At 41.5% G+C, this 12,984-nt stretch overlaps 1 protein-coding gene across 11 annotated transcripts in view; it reads left to right on the top strand.

The window, feature by feature from the left end:
• The window catches only part of TGFBR3 (transforming growth factor beta receptor 3), a 196,372-nt gene that overhangs the window by 177,152 nt on the left and 6,236 nt on the right, over positions 1-12,984 (top strand). For 8 of the 11 annotated variants that reach the window (XM_075936518.1, XM_075936514.1, XM_075936520.1 and 5 more), the window contains 4 exons: positions 327-447; positions 3,019-3,060; positions 7,364-7,471; positions 12,662-12,701. In XM_075936518.1, the coding sequence (XP_075792633.1) occupies positions 327-447; positions 3,019-3,060; positions 7,364-7,471; positions 12,662-12,701 (311 nt within the window). The remainder of the gene's footprint in view (positions 1-326; positions 448-3,018; positions 3,061-7,363; positions 7,472-12,661; positions 12,702-12,984) is intronic. The other 3 variants (XM_075936523.1, XM_006137321.4, XM_006137320.4) reach the window with 3 other exon arrangements.

Genomic DNA, 12,984 nt, shown 5'->3' with positions numbered 1-12,984 from the left:
TACATCTTAAAATGCAGCTAGGGTGATCAGATAGCAAATGTGAAAAATTGGGACGGAGCGGAAATAGGCATAGTAAAAGGTCCTATATAAGACAAAGCCCCTAATATTGGGACAGCTGGACATTCTAGATGAGAATAAGTTTTCTGTGCCAGTATTATGCAGATTTTGGGGTGCTGAGTGGGGGTTGATAGCATTCAGGTCTCCTGTTTTGCTTTAGTAAGCAATACTGAGTAAACACTGATAATGAAGCAGCTGTGCAGCTGCTCTGGCTGATACTGTTTTATTTTGAATGAATCCCTGACCTCACGTGTTGTTTCCATCCACAGTGCATTCCTCCTGATGAAGCCTGCACCTCGCTCAATGTTGAGATGATCTTGGCCATGATGCACAATGAGAAAACTTTCACCAAGCCCCTTGCTGTAATAACCCACGAAGAAAAGCCAAAAGGTATCAAAATTCATTTTGAACCTCTTAACGTAACTATATGGCAAAAAGAGAGAGAGACATCACTTTGCTCTTGTTCTTATAAAATGTTTTCATTTATAGACATTTGTGTGGCACAATTCACCATCTTATCTGCATGCCCAGTTATTTGCTTTTTAAAATCTTCCTTACTTGTTTATGGAAATGTAATTTGGATGCTGTTGAGAAAGGGCATACTCTTCCTATGTTATACAATAATATGTGTTTCATAAGTATAAATGTAGCAGAATTGCTTCCAGCAATTCGTTCTTGCTTGGAAATTGAAATTGAAATTAGTACCACAGAAAGATAGAAAATGCTTTGTTATGTCTAAAATCTTTAGAAATGTATTTTATAAGCATATGGTGAAATTTCATAAACACGTCTATTGTTATGGAGATTACACAAAGTAAATTAGTGTTGCCTTTTCTAAAGGCAGTGAACTTTGTTTTGAATACACTCTGATTAATTTAAAATAATGTCTTTGCTTCGGTCTGTTTAAATACGTAGTAATCTGGAAATATTATTTTTTATGAAGGTTTAAGAGTATGTATAAAATACGCTTTGAAATATTTATTAAGAAAATATAAAACAGAGAAGAGCTGCATCATGTAATATATATTATATAATACATCATTATATTTAATTTTGTATTCAGCAGGACAGTGAGTTGCCCTTTCTACAGAGTTTTTGCAAATATATCTCTTGAGTTCAGGGTATATCAAAAAACCTGTGATTGACATTTTTTATTTCCAAATGTAGTGCTTTTAATTGGGTATCTTCTGAATAGTCAGTCTTCACAATTTGGCATGCAGTGGAAAACACATTCCATTTTCTTCAGAAAGAAATTTTAGAAGTGTTTATTCTTTTCAAATGTCATTTGCTGCATTTGGGTTCAAGGATTTGACTGGAAGGAGTGAGGAGAAGGGGAGAGAAGAGAAGAGTGGGACAGTGGTGAGGTCAAGGTCTTTGTTTTGGGAGAGCAGAGAGGGCAGCAGGCTTGCTTTTCTTCCCATTCATCTGCCAATAAGAGAGCGAGGAGGAAGTACTAGGATTCTGTGAATTACTCCTCTGCCTCCTCCCTTCACCAGCCAGGAGTGAGAGGCATACACAGAATCCAAGTACTTTTCCCTCACTCCCTTTTCATCAGGGGAACGGGAAGAAAAGCAAGTCACAGCCCGGTACACACAGCTGCTGCCCCCGCTCTCCCAAAATGGTGGCCTTGGGGGGGCAGGGGAGTAGAGCCTGGGCAGAGCAGACTTGGTTGGAATATTGACTAGGTCACAGGCTAGGGAACGTGCCTCCCCAAGAAACAGCTTCACCTACTGCCCATGTTGTCTAGCCCACTTGGCATACATAGATGCTATAAAAAGAAAAGATAACCGCTTGGTAAACTACAATGCTTTGGTTTGTTCTAGGAGTAAATAAAAATGCTTTGCATATTACAGGTACATGGTTTTGAGAGGAAAATGTAATGATCTGATATAGAATTTTGGACCTATATAGTTCATGTTAAGTTAATGCAGTTGCTACTGAAGAGGTTTGAAACACTAATCCTGGCAAAACAATAAAAAACCTACAATTTTCAATATATTGTGGAAGTACTAGAATGGCTCTAGCTTCCTGATGAAAGCTTATTTTTTTCCAATTGTTAAAATATATAAAAATATGTATCATTACAGTATCCTGCCAAATCTTCTCATAATGGAAGCATACAGTAGACTCAAACATGTCAGAATTTAGATTCTAGCCTTTGGCAGCTTGATGATTTAGAGATTGCAACATGGGTTACCAAGCAGGACGTTTGAATTAGAATCTAAATCTGGGTTTCTGGCTCCTGAAGTTGGCATGCATATTCCAAGAGGAAGGGGACTCCTGACATCTATTTTAATAGTTTCTCCATAGTGATACCAGGCATGTATACAAAGAAGGGATGTCAAATAAGAGAGAGTAAGAGTAATGATGCATTTCTAAAGATACCATTTTGTATTTCTTTGCATTCCATCCTGATATTTAATTATTATTTCAAAATAGTAGCTTTAATATCATAGCTATGATCTTTGTCTTCCAGTATAAATCAGATAGAATGCCAAGTAATTTATGTACATCACAGAACAGAAGTGGAAATGTTGTATAAATCAAAACGTGCACTGGTTAGAACAGGGTCCATCCTATCTAAAAGCAACATTTCCTAGGAGGGAGAAATGATTTCATGTGCTAGTCTCTCATGGCTGGAGACTGGAAACAACTTTAGCAGTCTGCTGAAGGTGAACCCAGCATAGGAATAATAAGGTATTATTGCAGGTGAAAACTGATGACAAGTTGATAAGTATGCTGCATGCATTGTTCTATGGATATGTTCCTCTGAATACTAATCAAAATACAAATGGATTTTTACAGGTTAATAAATTCTGGCAGGATTTCCTGAAATGCCTCTAATATATTATGCAGCATGTAAATTTCTTTTTTCCATCGAGATGCTGAACATTGCTTGTGTAGTATTTCTATGGGGCATCATGCAATTTAATCTGTTTTGGTTTTATTTTCTTTAAACAGATCCACCTCCTCACAAGCCAAAAGGCAGTGGGATGCAGCCACGTAAGTTATGCATGCCTATCTACTTCGTTGATTTAGAATTTCCATTCAAAAGGTTAAGTCAAAGATAATTTACCATAAAACTTTTAAAACTTAGAACAAAAATATGTCTATGGTGTCAATGTCCCTGCGGACAGCATCCCAGATCCTTAAACATGGGCTGTTCCCACTGTTTTAGAGAGAGGAATTTATAAGCAAGAGCCACATTTGTATAAGTGTCTGCAGTACTTCAACACTGAAGACCACCATAGATGTGATCAAATGCCTTTCTCCCCTGATGTTGAGAATCTCAACTATGCTAAAGGGCCCAGTCACCTCTGAGAAGAGTGGGTAGCACCACACGCATGCGCATGGGGTGTGCTGGGTGTGCCCAGTCACACCCTAATGTTTCAAAGGGGGCGTGAGTGAAGGAGCACCACTTGGGCGCTCTGGGGAACGGACACCGCGCCGGGTTTGCTGCGCATGTGCGGCCAAAACCAACAGGTCTTAGGACCTCACAGAAAGAGGTGGCAGGGACGCAGCAACATCACCCCGCCACCCCATCAAGCGAGGTGAGTTTAAACCCCGGGCGGGAAGGCGGGTGTATGTGCCCCGGGCAGGGGATCAGGGGCAGCGCGGCTGGCCCTGGGGGGTCGAGGGCAGCGCGGCTGGCCCCGGGAGGTCGGGGGCAGTGTGGCTGGCCCCAGAGGGGGGGCAGGGCCGGGTTCAGGGACAGCACAGCTGTCCCCGGGGACAGAGTGGGGGGGGAGGCCAGGATCGGGGGCAGCGCGGCTGGCTTCGGGGAGGGAAGGGGCCTGGGGTCAGAGGCAGTGTGGCTGGCTCCAGGGAAGGGAAGGGGGGGCCTGGGGTCGGGGGCAACATGGTTGGCCCCTCCTCCCCCCAGAGCTGCTTCCCCTGCCCACAATCAAGTGTGTCTGTGTTTTGGGGGGAGGGTAACCCTACGGCTACGTCTATACTGGCACCCTTTTCCAGAATTGCTTAAAATGGAACAGTTTTTCCGTTATAAGTATTTCCGGAAAAGCGCGTCTACATTGGCAGGATGCTTTTCTGGAAAAGCACTTTTTCCAGAAAAGCGTCCGTGCCAATGTAGACGCGCTTTTCCGCAAAAAAAGCCCCATTCGTCATTTTCGCTATCGGGGCTTTTTTGCGGAAAAGACTACTGTGCTGTCTACACTGGCCCTTTTCCGGAACAGTTTTTCCGGAAAAGGACTTTTGCCCAAACGGGAGCAGCATAGTTTTTCCGGAAAAACGACAATTTTACATTAGATCATCATTGCTTTTCCCGAAAAGCAAGTGGCCAGTGTAGACAGCTCGCAGCTTATTCCGGAAAAGTGGCTGCTTTTCCAGAATAAGTGGCCCAGTGTAGACACAGCCTACGAGTTGGACCTGGTGGAGGAACCAAGTGATGGGGACTGCCGGAACTTTGGGAACCAGAGACTGCAGGGTGGGCGTTTGTGGCCCAAAAGCGGGCTGAGAAACCTAAGAAAGACAGAGTAGGGGAAGCACCAGAAGGGTGACAGTCAGGGTGACCCTAGAACTCTGTTACAGACCAACTGGCAGCTGCTGGAGAAGGAGGGAAAAATAGGGGGAAATGGTCAGAGAGAAAGGGGCTTGTGCTGAGGGGAGGGGAGCAGGTCAGGAGAAGAAAGGGGAAGACATCAAGGGACAGGGTGTAGGAGAGAGACAAATGCCAGGGGGCCAAATGGAGACAATGAGGAAAAGGGCAGGAGGGGAGGTGTCAGTGAAAGGGAGGGACAGGATGATGCTAGGAGAGGAGAGGGGAAGGGCTTTGGGGGCTTGAGGGGAGAAGGGGAGGTGCTGGGAGAAGGCTTGAAAGAAGGGGTGGGCATGAGAAAGGTGGGGATGGACCAAGGCACGTGTGAGGGCACAGGGGCATGAGGGGAACAGGGGCAGAGAGTGGTGAGGGGGTGGGTAATCAGAGGCAAAGAAGGCAAAGGGGGCAGGAGCAGTGAGGGAAGGGGAAGGCACCAGGAGGCTGCAGGGGTAAGGGAAGGTGCAGGTGCCAGGGATTCGGGGGAGTGAAGCAGAAGGGCAGACACCTACAGAGGAGGGACCAGCACCAGAGGAGAGAGGCAGGGCAGGTGTGTAGAGGGAGGTATTAGGAGAGGGGATGAGGAGGGGTAGCTCACACGATCAGAGTGGGGCTACTGGAGGAGTGGGCGCAGAGGGGGAAAGAGAGGCTGGTGGAGGGGGGCATGTCTCAGGAAGGCTGAGGGCAGTGAGACGGGCAGGAGTCAGGACAGCAGAGGTGGATGAGCGGTTTGGGGGGCAGCAGGCACCACGGGAGCTGATGGAGCAAGCGGTGGAGACCGAGCAGCAGAGGGGAAAGGTAGAGGTTCATAGGATTATTATTAATAACTTGGGTGCCACAGTGGCACATCCAAACGAGCCATAAACTCAGTACTGGTGCACAACACAAAATGTATTGTGCTCATGGGAGGAAACTTTTAGAGGGAACACTTCCCCCAGCCTCTCCACCCCTCAAGTTAATGTCACACACATTGGGTTAATGCAATTGCAGGATAGTTGCATGGGGGGGGGGTTGCTGAGGGCCAAACTAATCCCTATTGGTAAGAGGATGGTGGGAAAAGTCCTTGGGGGACACTTTTATTTCTGGTCATGTGTCCATATTGCCCCGAAAGTGTTACCTCCAGAGGCATGGCTAATGGGGGTCAGGGTTGTGGCTAATGGGGGTCAAAGAGTACATTTTAAAAAAATTCTTTGAGTGCACACCCTAATGAAATGTGCTGCGCACGCCTATAGGTAGCACTAGCAAAATATCGCAGATGGGAGGGGAAGGAAAAACAATAGCTCAAGGATGAGAATTAGGAAGTAAGGAGGGAAAGAAATAAGAGAATGGAGCTTGTCTCTTTGGGTCTTGGAGCTAGATTCACTCAAGCTGGCACAGAGAATTTACCACCATCCACCAGCCAGTCTGTGTCCTGGGACGAGCGTAACCTAGTTGTCAGGGAACCCCATCTTAAGGAAAGCAGATACTGAAATGATGTAGTTGTAGAAGAGGCATCTTTGTTTAACAAACACATTTACAGTTTGGATTTTAAATAACCAAATGACTCAGAAATAGATCCATGTCAAAAGTAGGAGAAAACCTCTCTGAGCCACTGTCTGGCTTTTCTTTTTCGATCCTAAATCTGGCTATACATACTCAAAAAGAAGTTCTGGAAAGCTTCCTTAGTAGAAGCAAGGGTCTTAAAGGTATAACAAAGGGGAAGCAAGTAGTGGTGTGCTGCCTGTCTTTTTAAGGGTTTCTGCTGGATTCAGGAAGTTAGATCGAAAGAAGTAGATTGGAGATCTGCTAACTATTCCCTGGACAGACTTCTTCATGTCCCCCCTCACCCACCAACACAGACACTATGGTGAATTGGAGCCTATGTGTTCAGTTGTTTTCCATTATTTACTCAATTGCTAAAAATTTACTCACTAGTTTAAACCATTTCATATGTTTATGGGAGACGTTGAAATACTACATCTGAAATTAGTCAAGTAAGAAAAAATACAAAAACAATTTATTCAGTGCGAGAGCCACATTAAGATGTCTTTGATGAAATAAAAGTATACAAGACAATGGTTGGAAGTTGTTATAATTGTGTAAGTAATGTTTGGAGCCATACATTCAGGAATCAGATGCAGTACTGTACAGACTATACTGCATAAAGGTTCTCTTCTCCAGAAACTGACTTTTTTTCTATTTTTGTGATCTGGAATTAATTTGTTATTAAGAACACTGCCAAATACAAAAAAAACAATTGCTCCTATTTATGTTTTTGCTGACTTTTGAGCTGGCACCACTTTTCACTTAGCAGCACTTCCGTTCTCCGCCTAGATATAGGGCTGACGTTGTAGAGGACATAGAGTAAATTTGGATTGAATGGTAGGATGTGAATAAAAAGTAATCTTTTAGTGAGATTGCACAGCCTTTTAAAATATATTTTAAGTGAAACCTGGTATTTAACAGAAAACAAATAATTAACGAGAAACTGAGAACACTTTGAATTTATTCCAGTTTTGTGTATTCAGCTGGGTTTTTGCTTTCTGACCGAGAAAAGTTTGTTAAAATAAAGTCTCTATGCTCATCTCAGCCAGCATATGAATTGCTAGTTGTGCCTAGACACAAATCACAATAATCTATTAGGTATCATGGGGTCTTTCTTTTCTTGGGTTTAATATGAGGGTTAATTAACATGCAAATGTCACAAAGCTCTGTGTGGAATTTTACAAAGTACTATTCAGAATTAAAAAGGAAACTGATTTTTTTTATTTGTAGCAGTTTTCTATGGGCTGGACACTCTGACTGTTGTGGGCATCGCCTTTGCAGCATTTGTGATTGGAGCACTGCTGACAGGAGCACTGTGGTTTATCTATTCTCACACAGGTTGGTACAGTTGTTTTCACTAGCTTCCATTTGGCATCACACATTACAACAGAAACAGTGAGATCTCATGCTTGAGTCAGGAGAGTAGGTCTTTTTTTTTCTGCAATTCTCATTCTCCCTAAGATGCTTTCTAGCAGCTCCCCACAGCAGACTGATGGTGTTCACTAGGTATGTGCCCCTCTGGGTAAGGGAGGTTACTATGTACTTTGATATTTGGTTTAGAAATGGTAAGCTTTTCGAGTGCTAACCATGAAAACTTACCCTGGCATCTGAAAGTCCAACTGAGATTTTATAGCTCATGTACCATCACCAATAAAGATTCTGGAATTGGAATTTAGTTAATTCTATTGATGTATGAGCCAGAGACCTTTTTTTAGCTAGTAAATGAAGCAGATGTGACTGATACTAGGAGCAGATCAAATTACTAAAAAGACCCTATATACTTACGCACTTTTCTGACTACAGCTGAAATTAAAAATGTTTCACAGGCTTTGTTTATCCAAAATCTTGCACTGTTTTAATTAAATTACAAATTTTTTTTAAAAAAAATAAGCTAAATTGATAATCACTGATAGCTGACTAAAGTTTGAGCCAAATAGAGGCATTTCCATGGGTTTCAGTAAATTAATCTGAAACTCATTTTCTTTGAACCAGTTCAAATCTCATGAAAATTAATCTTTGAGGAACTCCTATCCAGTAGTTTCTTCCATGGCCAATCAGATAAATCTGTACTTAATTATGGGCTAGAATTGTCTGCTGTCTGTCCTCAGACATGCCACAAGGGGGAGGGGAGGCACAAGTGGCTTTATATCACTTTTTGCTCCACTTGGATTCTGAGCTGCCAGAGTAGCTACAACTACCCTGGTGTATGGTTAGACCAGCATCCCAAACTGTTCTAACATGCAGTAGCCTTGCCTGGGCTCCTAATCTCTAGATTAGTCTGTGTTCTAGACCAGTCAAGGGACTTCTCTCCTAGCTTGTGGTAGCAGCTATGTGCCACTAGAGCCAGGGTATAGGGGCCAGAATCTGGCCTTGTGTAGGTAGAGCTGCTGTAAACACTATAAACTGAGAATTTAATTTAACTTGCAGAAATCAGTTGTTTCCAATAGATTATATAACAATTTTTACAAGAAAATTACTATTTCTGAATACAGTAACTGTGTATGAAGCTAATTTAGAAGCCATATGCAAATGTGGGTACCTTGAAAGGTGTGAAATATAAACGTTCTACTGCTGGAACATAGGGGAAGAACCTAAGATACAGTTCTAATGGATAAAACATACAAGTTAAGGAAAGGATCTCCAGTTAGATCATTTTAACAAAAAACAAGTTTAAAGAATTTTTGAATGAAATAATGTTTTATTAAACCTTCATTCTCTATCAATAGATATTGAATCTCTATTCAGTTGAAGAGATATCTAGAGGGACATGTTTGTATAACAAAAGTTGTGTATTAATAAATAGCAGCATTATACATGAGAAAGTAATGAGAACAGGATTTTGTCAATTTTCAACTTTCCATTGTTCTTGACATAGTAAATCGTTCAGCAAAATGAAACGTGGACTAACCCTATTAAAATAATTAGTGACTGTATCAGTCATAGTTTCTATTTTACATGGTAAGTGGAACAGCTGTTTGACTTTGTTTATTGCCTGTGAGACAAAAATAAGAAGGACGGAGGTGTCAGAAGGAAAAATGAAAGAAAGGAAGCAGGCTCATTAAATCCCCAGATTAGAGAATCCTGAAAATTAGATAAAAGGGAAAAACCTCTGTCAAGGGCCAGATTTTCAAAGGCATCTCCAAATGGACTGCTGTTCCTTTTCCCTACACACAGTCACTTGCATGTGCAAACTGGGATTTGTAGTAGAGATAACTGGTTAAATAACTTAAAAAGTGGCTGCCACCCTATCCATAATAATATAATATCTGTCCTGAGAGGCTCCTAGAGCAAAGGGGAAGGCAGAGAAGCTTAATTAGTATTGAATGTTCTTAACCTGAGCCTCTATAGAACTAAAAGTCTTGTAACAGCTCTGCTTCTGCTTCCTTCAGGAGTTAATAGTGAAATTACTTGTGATTGGAGAATTCTGTTTTGAGTGAATAAACTATCGTGCTTAAGGATAAATACACTGGTCATGGAACAGCTTAATAAGTTATTAGACTTTGCTGAGCATAAACCCAGCAATTTAAAACCCTGCATTATGTATGGGGCACACATCAGTCACCTAATCCTTTTAGAAAGTATGATTTTTCTCCTCTTCAGACAATGCTTCAAGTTAACATTATTTTCTAGAACTCTGGAAGTTAAAGGCTCCCCCTTCTCTTGTTTTTAAAATGAGATCTGATTAAAATAAACTGACATAGCAACCAATTATATTTGGCAAATGGAGATAGAAAAGCAAACATTCAAACTTCCTGGACTGGGAGTACTACTGGCAGTTTTCCTAAGTGTGAATAATAAAGTACATGTTGTCACATTCAGATGGATAAAAGCTTGTTTACTATCAATAGATAGAACATGGCCATTTTGAGGCGTGATCAAGCACTAACATTAGGCACGTGAAGCTGTTAATGTAAAGAACACAGATGGTGTTGTATTACTATAATTTTTTTTCTTAAATCCTCTAGATAAAAAAAATTGTCAGTTTATCAAGGTATTGAAAAATAAATCATAAGACTAAGCAAAGTCAATCTAAAAATATTGGTAGGTTCTGTTCATATTCTCACTAAGATTTGGATACTGTCATTGAAGGATAGAACAATTCTGCTGCTCAATCTATTATACAAACAGATTGTTATATGTCAGAACTTCCAGTAATTTTCTAGACAGGGAGCAGTGAAAAGGAAATTAAATTATAGTAGAGCCTTTGCCACTGAGGCAAAGTACTAAACTCCACATTTTTAAAGGAAGATGCCTTGTAGGAAGTTTTCCAGAAGAGTGGATAGATGGAGTGTGTAGTACTATTTGGCTTCTAAATAGATTGTGACAGCTGTGCTTGTCATTTTTCCTAAAAAAATGAAGAGGTATTCAGCATATAAACTAAGTTATGGTTAAAGTTTATACAGATCGTATTGATATGCTGTGGCTGATGCAAAACTATGTGTAATCATGCAGTTTGTAAAATGGGTGACAGAGAAGCTGTAATAAGACCCAACAGCAGGGAATATGGGCCAGTTCTACATTTTGCAGAACTGCTTTCTTGGCAGAGATGTTGAGGGGCCCTATTGAGGGAATGGAAGTAACTGCAGTTCATGAGTTCCAATGCTAAGAGCTTTTTCTATTTTTTTAAAATGAGAGGGAGTTTGCTTATCACTGACTTATAGATCTGTCCTTTAGCATGACAGGAAGGGAAGCTTATATACAAAATAACTAGTGAATAGAAGAGCATTTTTATAATGAGGCAGAAAATACCCAAACAAGGTTTATGAAAAGCTTATAATAAGATAGCAAACAGTTTCTTGTTGTGTTACAGTTTCCTTTGTTTATATAGAAATCGGTTTCTCATAAAAAGATGGAAACGAAACATTTTATTTAAGAAATGCAGAGCAAGATTCTGCTCTCAGTTATACACGGAACATGGAACTGTTCTGGATTTGTGCAGATCAGAAACTACCTCGCAAAACTGAATGTCTCATTTAAGTGTCAAATCCCTGGTCCAAATTCTGACCTCTGTTAAAGCAATTCAGCACCGTTTACTTTCCTGAGGAAGTGTTAGGCATATGATCATGATTGTAGGATGAGCTATGAGCAAACCCTATATTTAGGTTGCCTAAATGCTTTTTATTATGAAGGATTCTTGGGACCTCTTCTCCTGATAAGCTCCGATAAGTTCAATGTTTGCATCAGGCCTTTGATATTTTGATATTTAATAAGTGAGAATCCCCTTCTACCACTCTTCATTCTCCCATGATATTCCATTCAGCTGTAGGTGAGCTTTGGTGCCCTGCATGACCTCCACAGTCTCAGGGTGTTTTGTTTTCAGGTTTTGCTGTTTGTGTTTTGTTTTGTGAGTTTATATTTTATATAATTACAAAAGAAGTGTAAATAATAAAATGGGATGAGCTTCACAGTGTTTAAAATCACCATTTCCTTTCCCTCACTTGTGTTCCTCTGGAAAATGTTGGCAGTCTGCCAAACATCCCAAGGCTGGAATCATGTTGCTGCCACAGCAACAGCCTACATTACAATGGGAATACTGCAGAGCTGCCAGAACAGCTTTTAGGGGGATATAACAGTGAGCCAGCCTGCTCCCACCCTGTAAATACCTGACTCAGCACATGGCCCTGGTAGTCCATTTACCACTGTGGGCATCCCATGTGACCCAAGCTCTCAACTCCTGGGGAGGGAGAGGATGACAGACATAGGTCAGGATCCGTTCAACCATCCCTATAGACCCAGCACATGGAGTCAGTCACCCATTTGAGGGCAACACATGGAACAGGAACTATCACACTATGGCTGGTCTAAGCTTCCTCTAACCACTCTCCAGACTTGGCAATCCAAACATCCCTCTTACTGCTAGGCCTAGGGTGACCATACATCCTTCTTTTAAGCTTTGTACCAGCCATATTGACGTTTTGGACAAAAGTGGGTATTTGTCTCATTTGTCCTTGCCAACTAATACAGGGACAAATACCCACTTCTGTCTTCCAAAAAGTGGAATGCAGTGTGGAGGAATAGTGTGGGGGCATGGTTGGAGTGACCAACGACCACCCAAGACTTGCCAGCCTCACACTTGAGACTGGTGGCTGGGGCCTGCCTGGAGGAGCGGGGGTGGGCATGCAGCTGGAGGGAGGGTCTCAAATCAGCCCTTTGTCCTGTTTTCCCTTTGGGAAATATGGTCACCTTACTGCTAGCCAGCATTGTTAATCTTGCAGCTCAAATACCAGCAGGTTGTGCTGTAATGCTGAAGACTCAAGGTTCTAACATGGCTGATAATTGGAAGAACAGCTACCAAGCTACCTGGTAGAACTTGTAAACTTTTTCTTTAAAAGAAACATTAGGAAACCACATATATTCACGCAAGACTACACAAAGAGAACGTTAAGGTTACAAAGTTAAGCACTTCAGAATTAAGAAATACCAGACTTATGGTTGCCTGTGCAACCTTTATTCTCTCAGCCCTCCACCAGTAGTATATGCATTGTAATACAATCTTTAATTACACAATCGTACTGTTTCCCCCCACAGGACCTCTGCCTCATTCAGTGCAGAAAATGGACAAAAAAGGAAAGTATTACTATTGCACAGATATCCACAAAATCAGGAATTTTCTAACTTTTTTGTGCTGAGTTTTGTAATCCAAATAACACTGTTTTAACATTGTGTGTATACTTACACTCTGAGCATGACAATGCAAGAATATTGTACCTAATACTATTCTGTGCTGCAACTACTGTTCGTACTATAGGACCTATGTGGAAGCTTGCTTATAACCCTGCTACATTACATTTAGCATCACATATGTAAATCAACTCAGCATTACAGGATAGGCCATTTTCCTACCCTGAGAA

Source organism: Pelodiscus sinensis, chromosome 9 (assembly GCF_049634645.1).
Source record: "Pelodiscus sinensis isolate JC-2024 chromosome 9, ASM4963464v1, whole genome shotgun sequence".
Taxonomy (NCBI): Eukaryota; Metazoa; Chordata; order Testudines; family Trionychidae; genus Pelodiscus; species Pelodiscus sinensis.
The sequence above is the reverse complement of the archived record's forward strand: the minus strand, read 5'-3'. Positions and strand labels throughout refer to the sequence as shown.